The sequence below is a fragment of the Diorhabda carinulata genome, chromosome 5, assembly GCF_026250575.1.
Source record: "Diorhabda carinulata isolate Delta chromosome 5, icDioCari1.1, whole genome shotgun sequence".
NCBI classification, from domain to species: Eukaryota; Metazoa; Arthropoda; class Insecta; order Coleoptera; family Chrysomelidae; genus Diorhabda; species Diorhabda carinulata.
Genome location: NC_079464.1, coordinates 3,826,317 through 3,843,328, shown reverse-complemented (window position 1 = coordinate 3,843,328; position 17,012 = coordinate 3,826,317). Strand labels below are relative to the sequence as shown.

The 17,012-nt window shown below is 28.0% G+C and overlaps 2 protein-coding genes across 4 annotated transcripts in view; one reads left to right on the top strand and one right to left on the bottom strand.

The window, feature by feature from the left end:
* Positions 1–1,962, top strand: part of LOC130894063 (uncharacterized) — a 43,581-nt gene extending 41,619 nt beyond the window's left edge. The window contains exons 8-9 of one of the 3 annotated variants that reach the window (XM_057800609.1): positions 30–1,028; positions 1,444–1,962. In XM_057800609.1, coding sequence (XP_057656592.1) covers positions 30–997 — 968 coding nt within the window. In that variant the 3' untranslated portion in view covers positions 998–1,028; positions 1,444–1,962. Of the gene's footprint in view, positions 1–29 lie in introns of all 3 variants that reach the window. The other 2 variants (XM_057800608.1, XM_057800610.1) reach the window with 2 other exon arrangements.
* An 851-nt stretch (positions 1,963–2,813) lies between these two features.
* The window catches only part of LOC130894220 (potassium voltage-gated channel protein Shaw), a 122,158-nt gene continuing 107,959 nt past the window's right edge, over positions 2,814–17,012 (bottom strand). The window contains exons 8-9 of the mRNA XM_057800866.1: positions 12,541–12,613; positions 2,814–7,435 (exon numbers count right to left, since the gene is read on the bottom strand). Of these exons, the coding sequence (XP_057656849.1) occupies positions 12,549–12,613 (65 nt within the window). The 3' untranslated portion in view covers positions 2,814–7,435; positions 12,541–12,548. The remainder of the gene's footprint in view (positions 7,436–12,540; positions 12,614–17,012) is intronic.

Sequence of the window (17,012 nt, the reverse complement as noted above, 5' to 3'; positions counted from 1 at the left end):
TATAAATAATTTTTTTTTCGTTATTTCAGTACCTACAGCCGAAGACGAAGGTATATCATCATCGGAACGCACCCCGACCCCCGAAACCGACATACGACCAACGTCAGTCGTCTTTGAAAGGTACACCGCCCCGGAACCACAACGCGACAACGAATCAGAAGAAGAAACAACCATCGAAGAAGTCATACAAGAATTACAAGACATCATCAGTAACGAAGAAACCGAAGTTTACAACAGAGAAAATTTAAAAAACACCGAAGATAAATCAACATCCATTCATTTAGATATAACGAACGAATACGAAATAATCCCTTCTAATTTACAACCCGAACCTCCGAAAAAATCGAGAAGCCTAATCCACCTCTTCTTCCCCTCGGTCGATTACGAATGTAACACTAAAGAAATATATTTCGAAGCCGAAAGTTTGACAAGTGACAGTTCTTATTCGATATCGGATCGTTACGAAAAAAAATCCCCGTCGGAATCGAATTCGAATCGAAAAAAATCCGCCATCTTCCCAGGGCATTCGGTCGAAGTATCATACACGGAAATTAAACGAGAAGAAACTAAAACGAAAAGTTTGGATCGCGTTGATAATTTTGAATCGATTAACGTCGTCGTGACTAATAAAAATCCAGCTTCGAGATCGAAAAGCGATTCGGGGAATATATCAGGAACTTCTGTATGTAGGAGTATTTCCAATGTGTATGTGAATAATTCGAAGGACGTTTCACCAAAATTCGAATCTAATCGAGAAGAGAAACACAAAATGTTTTTACCAACCTACGGGGACGAAGTACTGTACTACTTTCCTAGAATCCAGGAAAGAAGATACAGTAACTCTTCCAGTTTCCTCAACAGGGGATATAATAACGCTGGATTATATTCAGGACGAACACTTAATACTCATCAATATTTTTCTAGAAGTAGAGAAATTATTGGTAGCGATTGCAGAAGTTCGGGAAAATTAACAGATTTTCCATCGGGGTTATATTAATATTATTAAGTGAAATTAAATTTCTTAATAGGTAAGTTTCAAAACGAAGTTTTTGTACAAATTTCACTTTTATTGCCAAAAACAAATTATTTCTCTCGGTGTACTTTTTTTAAGGACAATATAATTTCCTTTTATACAACAAGAACAGGTAAAATCACAATTAATTTTTCACTCCACCGATAAATGCTCAATAATAATTACTAAATACTTAAAATATATCATATAACTATATAAAAGTTCACAAATATTAAAAAACTATAAAAAATAAAAGATTTATATAGGTTAAGTTTGATATTTCCATAGAAAACAAAACACGTTATTTCAGATTCGCATTCAACTGATTTTCAATTGTGTTTTTTTGTTATTTGCCGATGTAATAGAAAAAATGGAAATATTAGACACAATTTTGACACTAATACAATGCCGTTTCTTCTGATTTCCGACAGTGCATTTAGATGGTCTCATCTGTTGGTTAAAACGGCATGAAATGGAAAATATCATGAGGTAACTAGCTGAGCACGCGATGAACTATTCACAACACAAAAGTAATTATTTTAACTGAATTTTCCTGATATTAGGATTTAACAATGGAAAACTCGCCAGTATTAACAAATATAAATCGAGTGAGATTTTGTACCACCTAGCAAAGATGGCGGAACTGTCAATAACGTCATTCTAGAATGATCCATTACTTTGAAAATTGCAAATTTATTTTTTGTCGATTAATTATTTCTAATATTAAAAATGTATTAATATAAGTATCTATATATCTTTTGTTGAAATTAGTTCGAAACGCTTGTAAATAAATTGATAAAATCGAAAATTGAATTTAAAACTTTTTTTGTCCACCTAAATGAGATACTCGGTATAAAAATTGTGATTATTTGTATATATTCATAGTCGATAGATAATATTGTGCAATATTATGTCTTATTTGTTTTAGTAAATTTTTATTCGAATTCTAACACATATTTCATTATTTGTTTCCACATACCCGAAAATTCTTGATAAAATATAAGTAACTAATCACAAATTCTGGCATAATTTCTAACATTGTAAGTGTCTTTAAGCCCGCTTGTACACAGTAAAAAAATTATCACTCACAAAAACTTCATGTTCATTCTCCCGACGCGAGGCGAACTAAGAAAAAAAACTTTTCTGAGCTAAACACCAGACACTGTGTTGCCAGGTGCATAAATGAGCGGGAAGTTACGAGATTCGCTGATATCAACTTCGGGAGATTTCTTATTGAATTTGTGAGTTATAAAATTTGCATTGCATTTTTTTAATTACACTATTCTTCAATTCAATTATTGTATTAAAAAATGATGAAATTACAGTTGGAAAAAGGTTTTTAGGGTAAAACTTTTTAAACATTTGGCAATACTTGATAATTCAAGAAATGACTATTGTTCCCAACACGTGAATTTAACGAGTACAAGCGAGTTTATACTAAAATATTGCTCTCTATTATTTTTGCCAGTTGTTAAATCAATACAATAATTTAATTTCTTATTATTACATAATTTTGCATTTCCTATGAAAAATTTCTATGTATTTATAATAATTATAAACAAATAGTTTCTCATGTATCCTTTATTTATTATGAAAATAAATAGTTTAAAATTTTATTGTTTTATTTCAAAAGGAACTACTAAAACCTAGATTCTACAGCAATTAATGGTGATATAATTAGGCATCAGGTAAAATAAAGGTATGCAATAAACAGGCTCATTTAAATTTATTCTATTTTACAGAGGGTAGACGATTTTTTTGTCATTCAGTACATAAAAAGGGTGATCAAAATAAAAAAAGTTTGAATAATATTTATTTATTTCAATCAATTAACTGACACGAATTTATTTAAAATTGGTAGTACTCAATATTGGTTATGTTTTTATTAACAATAAAATTACGTCAGTTTACAATATAATCGATAATCTAATGAAAAAAAACTCGACATGATATGATACGAGGGGCGATCAATACTTTCAAGAAAAAATGGACAATAACATAATCTACATCAAGTTCCCAGTGACTACTATTGTTTGTAGACTAGAATCCAGTTTAATTGAAAATTTTTGTTGTCTTTATTATCAATTTATTACGAATATATTGTTTAAAATGACGTAATTTTTTTATTCAAAAATAATTCAATAAAAATTGGATTTTTACTTATACTAAATCTAAATGTATCACTTAAATATCACACTTCATACTTTGATAATAGAGCAACGAACGTTAGTTTCATATCGTAACAAAAAAAACTTCTAAAAATCTACTATATGTTTGAAAATTAGTGTATAAAAGTACAAGGTATTTCAGATGTTTCTGAAATGAAATGAAATAAATGCGGCAACGCCGCAAACATCATATGTACGATATGGCGCGAACCGAGTTGAAAGAAGGTGGCATCAGAAGAAATGAGTCTAACATTATTATTTTCTGCAGTAAATTGTGAATATGTGAAATTTATTATATTAGGTTATAGTTATAACAATCGGTAGTGATTTATGTTTCGTTCGAATGATTCTGTTGACGAAATTTTTATTTGAAAAGTACTAATACCACCTGAACAGTTCTTCAAGAAAGTATTATCCTTGGACCTGTTTTCCAGAAACGAATCATCCAAAATAAGTGATAACGAGTTTGTGATGTGTATAGTGTTAAAAGTATAATGGAAAGGTAATTTTTTTTAATGAATATAAAACACCTTGTACTTTGTAATGAATATCTATCTACATGTAACATTTCTTTTTTTAAAAATTAATTTTAATTTCTACAGCTTTTTTTCGGTTCTAAGTATAAAGCGTTCACGTTTTTCTCGGTCCTGATAAAAATATTTTAAAAAATCTCAAGGTCCCTTCTTAGAAAGATCACTATGTGTATTTATTTATTTAAGATATAATAATTTATTAGAGAAAAGGCAAAATCTAGCTTAAGTATTTTATTTATTTTTGCCCAGACGAAATTTTAAAACAACTCTAGATTGATATACAAAATATAATTATTTAAAATTTAATGTGGAGGACGTTCGTTTTTAATCTAAATCAGAAATTGTTTTATTGCAAAACATATTCTTCTATGTTGATTTGAATTTTTACTTGATATCTTTAAATCTTATAAAATAGTTTTTTGTTCCCAAATTTCGTCTAGCTTAAAATTACCTTTATATTATATCATTTTTCTACGACCATATATCGTTAATAAAACCTCAATTACCATCACGCAACACATTAAAAAATTGTTCTGAAAATATTTTTAATACAAAGTGGCATAAAAGAAAAGCATTTATTTGATTAGTGTAGTATCAGGAAGCTGTCAGTGACGGCCATTTTGTATGATAGAACATCCGGTTTTAATGCAGTGGTGCATCTCAATTCTCATTTTTTATAATTATTGACTACCAAGACATGATATTTTCTATAACTATCACTTTAATGCTTAAATTCGGTTGTTTGGTATTTGTTTAAGTGTCAAAAACAATACAAGTGGTCTTTTTTCGACACGATGTACAATAAATATTAATAATTAATGTATTTGGATAAACACATCTTTTGTTTGAATGTAATTTAATTTTTTGGTCGTAGAAACAATAAAATATGCTATTCAACAATTTACACAAGGGATATTAGTTTAAATTGAAAATAATATCACAATTATTATTAAGATGAGTAGATGAACTTTTGGTCCATAACCAGGGAATATGTATACTTTTTTTTATTATTCACATTAACAGATATGTTAAATATTTAGAATTTATTTATTTACAAATCTAATTATGTGCATTTTTATACAAAACAAAAACATTTCTTTTAATTCCTATTTTTAAATTTAAAGCTGCATAAATAACATTATTTAATTATTATACATTATATCAACAAATATTATTTCGAGCTCAAACTTCACGTTATAGTATTTCTAATGTCAATGTAAATACATACAAATTATTGAACTGACTTGTATATTTTAGGCTTTTCTATAATAATTGTGTTGCCCTTTACATAGGACAAACATCTCAATATTTACAAAATAGATCATGAAGTCATCAATGAAATGAAATAAATTTAAACACCGAAATTAGATAGAAATATTGAGTAAATGTCGATTATGAATATTATTATGTCATTAAATTCAATATACAACTTGTCCCAAGTATATACAGGCAATATTCCACTAATTTGAAAATATAATTATAAAATTTAAAACCTTATTAATGACGTTTTAAAAGTTGATTATATTTGACAGCCCTTGTTGTGGCTAATTCTATTTGTTTTATATTCAAATGTCATTAAAATCATTAGAAATACAACTAAATGCGACATACTGTATAAAGATAAGTTATTAAAGTGAAAAAATAATTTTTTTCGTGGTGTATGTAATTGATTTCTATGGTTTGCAATAACAAAAACGAATAAAAAGTTACAAAAAATTTTTGGGTCTCTCCACACATCACCCTGTATAAAAATATAGAGGTGTCTTCATATCAAATACTTTATACAGTATAAAGATAAGTTATTGACGTGAAAAAATAAATTTTTTTATTCATTTTGATTTTTGTGGCATTAAGTACTTTTGCATCTCATTTTGAGTTTGTTTATTGATATGGTGGGTTAATATTTCGATTCGACACGTAATGACACAAAGAAAAACGTTCATTATTTGCTAAATATTCAGTCTTATTCTGGTTCCGTTCCAACAAAAAATTTCGAACAAGTGAAGGTTACTTATATGATTTCAATATCTTATATTTAAATTTTATATTGTTTATATGCAAGAACGAACCGAAATTAATTCTTCTTGGAACATAATTTGAGTTACAATAGAGGTGATGCACATGCTTCGGACGATTCAAGACTAATTCTAGCCGTTGACACACACACACACACAAATTTTATTAGAAATGACATATTGGAAAGAAAGTTTTTTATGTCTCACTTTTTGGAAGATACTTTTGATATTTTTCGAAATAACAAAAGAAAAAAAGAAATTTTGTTCATATTCATATTAAAAAATCCGTTTATAGGAAAAACCAATAATTTCATACACCATATATAACATTATGTTCAAAGAAAAATAATATACAGAGACTGTCCCTAATTTGGATCTAATTATATAGTTCAAATTTGAATTTGAAGCATTTCTGGTAGACAAATTCGGCTGATTTTTTTTAAATTGATAATTGAAGCTAAATTAATAAGAAATATATTTTATAGTTCCCAAATTTGAAAAAAAAAAATAGAAACAATCATTAAAAAAAACAAGTTTACTTCTTAGACCACCCTGTATATACAAGTTCTTCGATTATTTCTATTACAATTGATTTAGAACTTGAACAATATCCGATCAAGTTATCATCCAAAATAAATAATAATTTATTTACTCATTATTAATATACAGAGTGTACTTTGTAGCATGATTTCTATATAAAAATGGTCATATCTTTTTAAATACCCTATATAATTTTATAAAACTATATAGGTTATGAACCAGGAGTATAAAATAAATTTAGATATGAGTTAATATACAGAGTGTCGTATTGTTTTGTCCAAATAAAGACTAACCTTTTGCCTACTATTTTAGTTTATAAATCATATTCACCCTGTATGTTCTTCATGTTAATTCACCCTGTATATTCTTCACGTTATTGATAACAATATTCAATATTCGGAAATTATTTACACATTCATGCAGTGTTGCCATTTAATAATATATATTACAATATAACGATATTTATAAATTGGGACACCCTATATACATTATTATTATTATTATATTATTATTATATGTATTGATGAATTATTTTATTAAAAAACAAATTAGTGTTGGAACTGTTAATTTTATTCCAAATTACAGTCCTAATATAACATTGATGTTATGTTTATCAATTTTCGAAAAATTATATTTCACAAAATAATTGAAATCGTTAAAATATTGAAATATTTAAAATATATATTTTGTATATAGGATAATAAACATTATGAGTAAATTATTGCTAGACGTTTCTGAGATACAAGACGTTAAAGTTAAATTACTAAAAATGGATGTCGAAAAAATTCAATTTCAGATGAATATTAAAAAAATAAGTGAAAATTGCGAGATTTCATCAATGCTAAGGTAGTTTGTCGTTTTTTTATCGGGAATAAATACAGGGGTGTATTGAAAAAGTTTTTGTATCGATATTGATACCTTAGCAGCATTTTTTCGTTTCGGTTGATAAGAAAGAAGATTTATAAATAAACGTAATTTTTGGATACATCCCTCAAGTGGATGACTTCACAGTCGTGGTGTAAATCTGACCCGAGCTTTGAGCTAGATTCACCTGGGTCGGCTGTGAAGTTGGCGGATTTTCAAATTTTGGTTTGCCCATCAAAAACGCTGGATTTGATTCGAGTCCAACCCCGTTTGGATTTAGGGATGAAGTCACCCCTATCAGTCCTAAAAAAATAAAAATTCCAGTTAATTTATTAAATTCAAAAATTTTAACATTCAACACGCCATGCCAAACATACATATTTAAATTAGGTGGGTCGCATAATTAAACACCCTGTAAATTTTATACAGGATTGGGGATAATATTTATTACGTACTTAGAGAAAATGTGACAAATTCTAGTAGAGACTAAGAAAATTACTTTCTATTGAGTTGTTAATGCTATTTTTTCTACGAAAACTAATTTTTGGTGTTTAAAAACAAAAAAAAAGGTAATTTGAGGCACCTATATTTGAAAAAATATCAAAATTGGTCGATATTAGAGGGAAAATAATATTTTTTTTCAATTTGAACAGGTTTATCTCGAAAACAAACTATGAGATCAAAGGAATTATAAAATGGACAATGTTAATTGTTTTTTGACAAACATATCTTCGATTAAAATTACTCAAACTTTAACCCTGTATATTTCTTTCAATTATGGAACTCAATGAATCTGATATAAACGGTCATTTAGACACATGTTTTCTCAATCGATTGATGTCAAAAATAAAACGATATCTCGAATGATTTCGGAAATATCGAATTTTTTATACAGACATGTCAAATTTTTTTTGGATTTTTTTAATTTTAGACAACGCTGAAACTATACATTTATTGTGAAGATATGCGAAAATTTATGCAATATATGCAAAGTTTCTCTTTTGATTTTCATGTATCACAACGTTGCCATGTCACAATTTTAAATACAATAAATTTAAATAGTGATATTTTCAAAAAAAAAATTACTCAAACTTTAACCCTGTATATTTCTTTCAATTATGGAACTCAATGAATCTGATATAAACGGTCATTTAGACACATGTTTTCTCATTCGATTGATGTCAAAAATAAAACGATATCTCGAATGGTTTCGGAAATATCGAATTTTTTATACAGACATGTCAAATTTTTTTTGGATTTTTTTAATTTTAGACAACGCTGAAACTATACATTTATTGTGAAGATATGCGAAAATTTATGCAATATATGTAACGTTTCTATTTTGATTTTCATGTATTACAACGTTGCCATGTCACAATTTTAAATACAATAAATTTAAATAGTGACATTTTCAAAAAAAAAAATTACTCAAACTTTAACCCTGTATATTTCTTTCAATTATGGAACTCAATGAATCTGATATAAACGGTCATTTAGGCACACATTTTCTCAATCGATTGATGTCAAAAATAAATCGATATCTCGAATGGTTTCGGAAATATCGAATTTTTTATATAGGCATGTCAAATTTTTTTTGGATTTTTTTAATATTAGACAACGCGGAAACTATACATTTATTGTGGAGATATGCGAAAATTTGTGCAATATATGCAACGTTTCTCTTTTGATTTTCATGTATCACAACGTTGCCATGTCACAATTTTAGATACAATAAATTTAAATAGTGATATTTGTCAAGAAAAAATTACTCAAACTTTAACCCTGTATATTTCTTTCAATTATGGAACTCAATGAATCTGACATAAACGGTCATTTAGACACATGTTTTCTCAATCGATTCATGTTAAAAATAAATCGATATCTCGAATGGTTTCGGAAATATCGAATTTTTTATACAGGCATGTCAAATTTTTTTTGGATTTTTTTAATTTTAGACAACGCTGAAACTATACATTTATTGTAAAGATATGCGAAAATTTATGCAATATATGTAACGTTTCTATTTTGATTTTCATGTATTACAACGTTGCCATGTCACAATTTTAAATACAATAAATTTAAATAGTGACATTTTCAAAAAAAAAAATTACTCAAACTTTAACCCTGTATATTTCTTTCAATTATGGAACTCAATGAATCTGATATAAACGGTCATTTAGGCACACATTTTCTCAATCGATTGATGTCAAAAATAAATCGATATCTCGAATGGTTTCGGAAATATCGAATTTTTTATACAGACATGTCAAATTTTTTTTGGATTTTTTTAATATTAGACAACGCGGAAACTATACATTTATTGTGGAGATATGCGAAAATTTGTGCAATATATGCAACGTTTCTCTTTTGATTTTCATGTATCACAACGTTGCCATGTCACAATTTTAGATACAATAAATTTAAATAGTGATATTTGTCAAGAAAAAATTACTCAAACTTTAACCCTGTATATTTCTTTCAATTATGGAACTCAATGAATCTGACATAAACGGTCATTTAGACACATGTTTTCTCAATCGATTCATGTTAAAAATAAATCGATATCTCGAATGGTTTCGGAAATATCGAATTTTTTATACAGGCATGTCAAATTTTTTTTGGATTTTTTTAATTTTAGACAACGCTGAAACTATACATTTATTGTAAAGATATGCGAAAATTTATGCAATATATGTAACGTTTCTATTTTGATTTTCATGTATTACAACGTTGCCATGTCACAATTTTAAATACAATAAATTTAAATAGTGACATTTTCAAAAAAAAAAATTACTCAAACTTTAACCCTGTATATTTCTTTCAATTATGGAACTCAATGAATCTGATATAAACGGTCATTTAGGCACACATTTTCTCAATCGATTGATGTCAAAAATAAATCGATATCTCGAATGGTTTCGGAAATATCGAATTTTTTATACAGACATGTCAAATTTTTTTTGGATTTTTTTAATATTAGACAACGCGGAAACTATACATTTATTGTGGAGATATGCGAAAATTTGTGCAATATATGCAACGTTTCTCTTTTGATTTTCATGTATCACAACGTTGCCATGTCACAATTTTAGATACAATAAATTTAAATAGTGATATTTGTCAAGAAAAAATTACTCAAACTTTAACCCTGTATATTTCTTTCAATTATGGAACTCAATGAATCTGACATAAACGGTCATTTAGACACATGTTTTCTCAATCGATTGATGTCAAAAATAAAACGATATCTCGAATGGTTTCGGAAATATCGAATTTTTTATACAGACATGTCAAATTTTTTTTGGATTTTTTTAATTTTAGACAACGCTGAAACTATACATTTATTGTGGAGATATGCGAAAATTTATGCAATATATGCAACGTTTCTCTTTTGATTTTCATGTATCACAACGTTGCCATGTCACAATTTTAAATACAATAAATTTAAATAGTGATATTTTCAAAAAAAAAAAATTACTCAAACTTTAACCCTGTATATTTCTTTCAATTATGGAACTCAATGAATCTGATATAAACGGTCATTTAGACACATTTTTTCTCAATCGATTCATGTTAAAAATAAATCGATATCTCGAATGGTTTCGGAAATATCGAATTTTTTATACAGGCAAGTCAAATTTTTTTTGGATTTTTTGAATTTTAGACAACGCTGAAACTATACATTTATTGTAAAGATATGCGAAAATTTATGCAATATATGCAACGTTTCTCTTTTGATTTTCATGTATCACAACGTTGCCATGTCACAATTTTAAATACAATAAATTTAAATAGTGACATTTTCAAAAAAAAAAATTACTCAAACTTTAACCCTGTATATTTCTTTCAATTATGGAACTCAATGAATCTGATATAAACGGTCATTTAGACACATTTTTTCTCAATCGATTCATGTTAAAAATAAATCGATATCTCGAATGGTTTCGGAAATATCGAATTTTTTATACAGGCATGTCAAATTTTTTTTGGATTTTTTGAATTTTAGACAACGCTGAAACTATACATTTATTGTGAAGATATGCGAAAATTTATGCAATATATGCAACGTTTCTCTTTTGATTTTCATGTATTACAACGTTGCCATGTCACAATTTTAAATACAATAAATTTAAATAGTGACATTTTCAAAAAAAAAAAAATTACTCAAACTTTAACCCTGTATATTTCTTTCAATTATGGAACTCAATGAATCTGATATAAACGGTCATTTAGACACATGTTTTCTCAATCGATTCATGTCGAAAATAAAACGATATCTCGAATGGTTTCGGAAATATCGAATTTTTTATACAGGCATGTCAAATTTTTTTTGGATTTTTTGAATTTTAGACAACGCTGAAACTATACATTTATTGTGAAGATATGCGAAAATTTATGCAATATATGCAACGTTTCTCTTTTGATTTTCATGTATTACAACGTTGCCATGTCACAATTTTAAATACAATAAATTTAAATAGTGATATTTTCAAAAAAAAAATTACTCAAACTTTAACCCTATATATTTCTTTCAATTATGGAACTCAATGAATCTGATATAAACGGTCATTTAGGCACACATTTTCTCAATCGATTGATGTCAAAAATAAATCGATATCTCGAATGGTTTTGGAAATATCGAATTTTTTATATAGCCATGTCAAATTTTTTTTGGATTTTTTTAATTTTAGACAACGTTGAAACTATACATTTATTGTAAAGGAATGTGAAAATTTATTTAATACTATGTATTTTCAAGGGAAAATTTTAAAATACGTGAGTTTTGAAAAGTTGTTTATACCGGGGGATACCAAAAATTAGTCAAAAAGCGTGAGACAAAATTAACCCTCGACCTAATTTTATGATTTCCTTATAACATTACTAAGTTTGGGGAGTTTTTTAATCAAATTTACAAAAAAATCTGCGTTAATGACCCTTTTTTGACGTCTGTAAATCTCGTTACTTCTTCTTGTCACAAAAAAGAAGAAGAATTGTTTTTGTTTGCTTTTTAGAGGTTAGTTTTGGGAAAATTGTTAACAAACGTGAATCAATCATATTTAAACATTCAATAATGATATTTGGGTGTTGAAATTGATATTTGCTATCAACGATTCATATCAGTTTAGTGCCTAATTCAACTACAAGTCACGATTGAAAGTTTTATGGTACATGCTGACCTCCTATTTAGAAATTTATCTAGAAAATATAGAAGGAAAGGTATAAAAACACATGCTTCACTGTTTTTTTGTCATAAAATCCACATTCGAAGATAGACCTTGGCTTCCATTACAAAAAAAAAACGTTTAACGTTTTTTAGATCCCTTTGACGCTAAAGAATAATCCGAAAACGAAAGGTCTATATTCAAATCGAAATATCACGATAAATATTTAATGATTGTTTTTTATACCCCTCGTACTATTCAACCGGTTCAGTACTTGTGGTACCATTCGATCTGACATTGGAGTGACGACGGTTCTGATCTGAAAAAATTAAATTCGATTTTACAAAAAATATATATATAGGAAAAGTCAGTTTGCAATCGAATAAAATCCGAATCGGGATCGAGCTTACCACAAAAATACACGTTTATTCTTGTTTTAAAAGTGCTGTAAGCTTCCGGATTGTTATTTACATAAAACGAAGTTAACCAAGTTTTTTCTAAATATTAAAAAATATCAATAAAGTTGTCGGATTGATCTTGGGCTCCCAATGTTTTAAGATAGTGTGCGGAATATTTCAAATTACGAAAAAGTGGTAAAAGGATGTTATTCACCCGATTCTTCAGTGCCTAAACATATATTTGAACCATTTAAATGAGATAATGAGGAATTTTCAGCGTCGAAATTGGACGCACATGGCGCGGTCGACACACAAGCTCAAAATGGTTTCAAACCTGCGAATTTTTTTAAATGCAGCTCCGATTTTCCTGAAAATTTAGAATTAAGCTCATCTTATCTTCCATCTCAAGATCTACATGATCGCAAGGTGTGGAAAAGGGATGAAAACCACCCCCTATCGAAAAATACTAATTTTATAGTTTTTCATACTTGTTTTCAATTCAAATGTTTTTCGTTTATGCGGCATAAATATCTTAACATATTGTTTTATATATTTTGAAGTATCAACCCTTAAAAATCTTTAAAAACTACCCTTCTAATGATAATAATATAGGAAAACATCTTTTAACGATTTAAAACATTGCAATTTCATTTTTACTGTGAAAAATTCATTAATAATATTTAATTGATTATCAATTTTTATTATTCAACCCTTAAAAACTACCCCTTTGCAAAGAATGAAATAAAAATAAATCTTATGACTGACAACTTTTAGATTTTGCATTTTTTTTTTGGTATTAATGTTTATTGTCTCTACTTGAAGTAATTTTTAATTGTGTATACCTTGTCAACCCTTAAGAACCACCCTTTTGATAAAAAATAAAAAATTTTTAATGACTGTTAATGTTTTGATTTTGAATTATTTCGGTATCCAAGTGTATTTGCCAAACACGAAGTGATTTTTCATTCCCTACACCCTGACACCCCTTAAGAACCACCCCTTTACCAAAATTATAAGTATATCATCTCTTGGTACTCTCAAATGTACCTTTAGGTAACTAAGCATCAACAGAAAAAAATCCGTGCGCCAAAATTTAAAAATTTTTCATAATCTATAATTCACAAAAAATTTTTTTTATTTTTTTATGTAACTTCATTAATTTTGAAGCTATCGCATTCTACAAAAAACCATTTTGAAGGTAATTTTCAGGGCTACAAGCCTATGTATGTTAGAAGGGCTTGAGATCCTCCACATTTTATTAATAAAGGGTCAAAGGTCAAAGCGCTATAGTGACGGATTAATTTGGTTATAACTCCGTTAATTTTTATACTAAAAAAAGAATAAAAAAAGCAAAATAATCGTCATAAAAAATGCTTCAATTTGACTGTTTATTTGTTTTTGTATGTTTTATAGTTATGAAGAAAAAAATTGTTTTTTTGAAAAATTAAAAAAAAAGTATTATTTAAAGCTTATTTTTCCCAAAATTATACATTTCTAATCAGCCAAACTTTCAGATGTCGTGAATAACATCCAAATAAAGTATTTGGTTCAAGGAATAAGTTTAATTTTGATTTTAAATGAAATGGCATTAGTTTTAGTGTAATTTTTTTAACTTTTAACTATTTTACGTCATATCTCACTAAAATTTCAGTCAAAACGACTTTTATTAGTAATCATTTGAAAGGTCTTTTTAAGCTCTTTAAAAAGTATTTTATGACTTTTTGTAGAAAAATGTACCGTTTTCCCGTTATTTGAGGTTAAATACTCAATTACGTAAAACAAAAGCTATTCAATATATATAACTGGCTTTAGGTAGAACATTAAGATCTTGAAATATAACTTAATTTCTTTGTTTTTTTATAATTTTCATTTTTGTTCACTACACTTTTTTCGATAAAATGCATCATTACAGAGTTATACGTAAAAAACTATTGAAAAATGCGGTTTTTCAACGAAAAATCTGACACTGAAAAACTATTCATCCGACGAAAAAACTTCATATGACATTTTTCACTTTAAATTGGCTAATCTCTCGATTTCTGTGGTTATTTTGGGCGAAAAATTTTCCGCCCCCGAAAAGGGGCGGAATCACCCCCCCGGGGGAGGTTGCACATTTCGGCACCAAGCAGATCTCGTTTTTTAGATACACACCACTCATCTGTCGACATTTCAAATAAATCGGTGCTGCACTAAACACTAAAGAATTCGAAAACCCAGCTGTTCACACCGCCGTCGATGCGATTAAGCTGGTGCGTCATCCTCCGCAGGGAATCCCATAATCTGTGACCCCATTGTCGTCTAATGACGTCTTCTTCGATTGCAGTCGGTCAATCGTTAAATTTTTTTCTTTTCCGGTGATTTTTGATGATGAAAGTTTCGGTTAGTTAGGGGTCGATGGATTATTGTTTTTATTGAGAAAATTGTTAAAAATTTTGATATAGTTCATAAAGTCGGTAATTATACACTTTCGCGGTCACCTGGTTTTTTGGTTAGGTTAGGTTAGGTTAGGTTAGGTTGGCTCTAGAAAATCGAAAAATGGATGGATTTTAATGATCTTGGTCTCAAAATGTTCCATTTTACGGCGGATTTATAAAAAAAATTAGTAGAAATAACTGGAATGAAAATTTTTCATAGTTTTACTGTTTTAAATCGTAAAAAAAACGGTTTTGCAAAATAATCTTTTACAAAAAATTATGTTAATTATACACTTTCGCGGTCACCCGGTTTTTTGGTTAGGTTAGGTTAGGTTAGGTTTGGTTAGGTTGGCTCTAGAAAATCGAAAAATGGATGGATTTTAATGATCTTGGTCTCAAAATGTTCCATTTTACGGCGGATTTATAAAAAAAATTAGTAGAAATAACTGGAATGAAAATTTTTCATAGTTTTACTGTTTTAAATCGTAAAAAAAACGGTTTTGCAAAATAATCTTTTACAAAAAATTATGTTAATTATACACTTTCGCGGTCACCCGGTTTTTTGGTTAGGTTAGGTTGGCTCTAGAAAATCGAAAAATGGATGGATTTTAATGATCTTGGTCTCAAAATGTTCCATTTTACGGCGGATTTATAAAAAAAATTAGTAGAAATAACTGGAATGAAAATTTTTCATAGTTTTACTGTTTTAAATCGTAAAAAAAACGGTTTTGCAAAATAATCTTTTACAAAAAATTATGTTAATTATACACTTTCGCGGTCACCCGGTTTTTTGGTTAGGTTAGGTTGGCTCTAGAAAATCGAAAAATGGATGGATTTTAATGATCTTGGTCTCAAAATGTTCCATTTTACGGCGGATTTATAAAAAAAATTAGTAGAAATAACTGGAATGAAAATTTTTCATAGTTTTACTGTTTTAAATCGTAAAAAAAACGGTTTTGCAAAATAATCTTTTACAAAAAATTATGTTAATTATACACTTTCGCGGTCACCCGGTTTTTTGGTTAGGTTAGGTTAGGTTAGGTTAGGTTAGGTTAGGTTAGGTTAGGTTGGCTCTAGAAAATCGAAAAATGGATGGATTTTAATGATCTTGGTCTCAAAATGTTCCATTTTACGGCGGATTTATAAAAAAAATTAGTAGAAATAACTGGAATGAAAATTTTTCATAGTTTTACTGTTTTAAATCGTAAAAAAAACGGTTTTGCAAAATAATCTTTTACAAAAAATTATGTTAATTATACACTTTCGCGGTCACCCGGTTTTTTGGTTAGGTTAGGTTGGCTCTAGAAAATCGAAAAATGGATGGATTTTAATGATCTTGGTCTCAAAATGTTCCATTTTACGGCGGATTTATAAAAAAAATTAGTAGAAATAACTGGAATGAAAATTTTTCATAGTTTTACTGTTTTAAATCGTAAAAAAAACGGTTTTGCAAAATAATCTTTTACAAAAAATTATGTTAATTATACACTTTCGCGGTCACCCGGTTTTTTGGTTAGGTTAGGTTAGGTTAGGTTTGGTTAGGTTGGCTCTAGAAAATCGAAAAATGGATGGATTTTAATGATCTTGGTCTCAAAATGTTCCATTTTACGGCGGATTTATAAAAAAAATTAGTAGAAATAACTGGAATGAAAATTTTTCATAGTTTTACTGTTTTAAATCGTAAAAAAAACGGTTTTGCAAAATAATCTTTTACAAAAAATTATGTTAATTATACACTTTCGCGGTCACCCGGTTTTTTGGTTAGGTTAGGTTGGCTCTAGAAAATCGAAAAATGGATGGATTTTAATGATCTTGGTCTCAAAATGTTCCATTTTACGGCGGATTTATAAAAAAAATTAGTAGAAATAACTGGAATGAAAATTTTTCATAGTTTTACTGTTTTAAA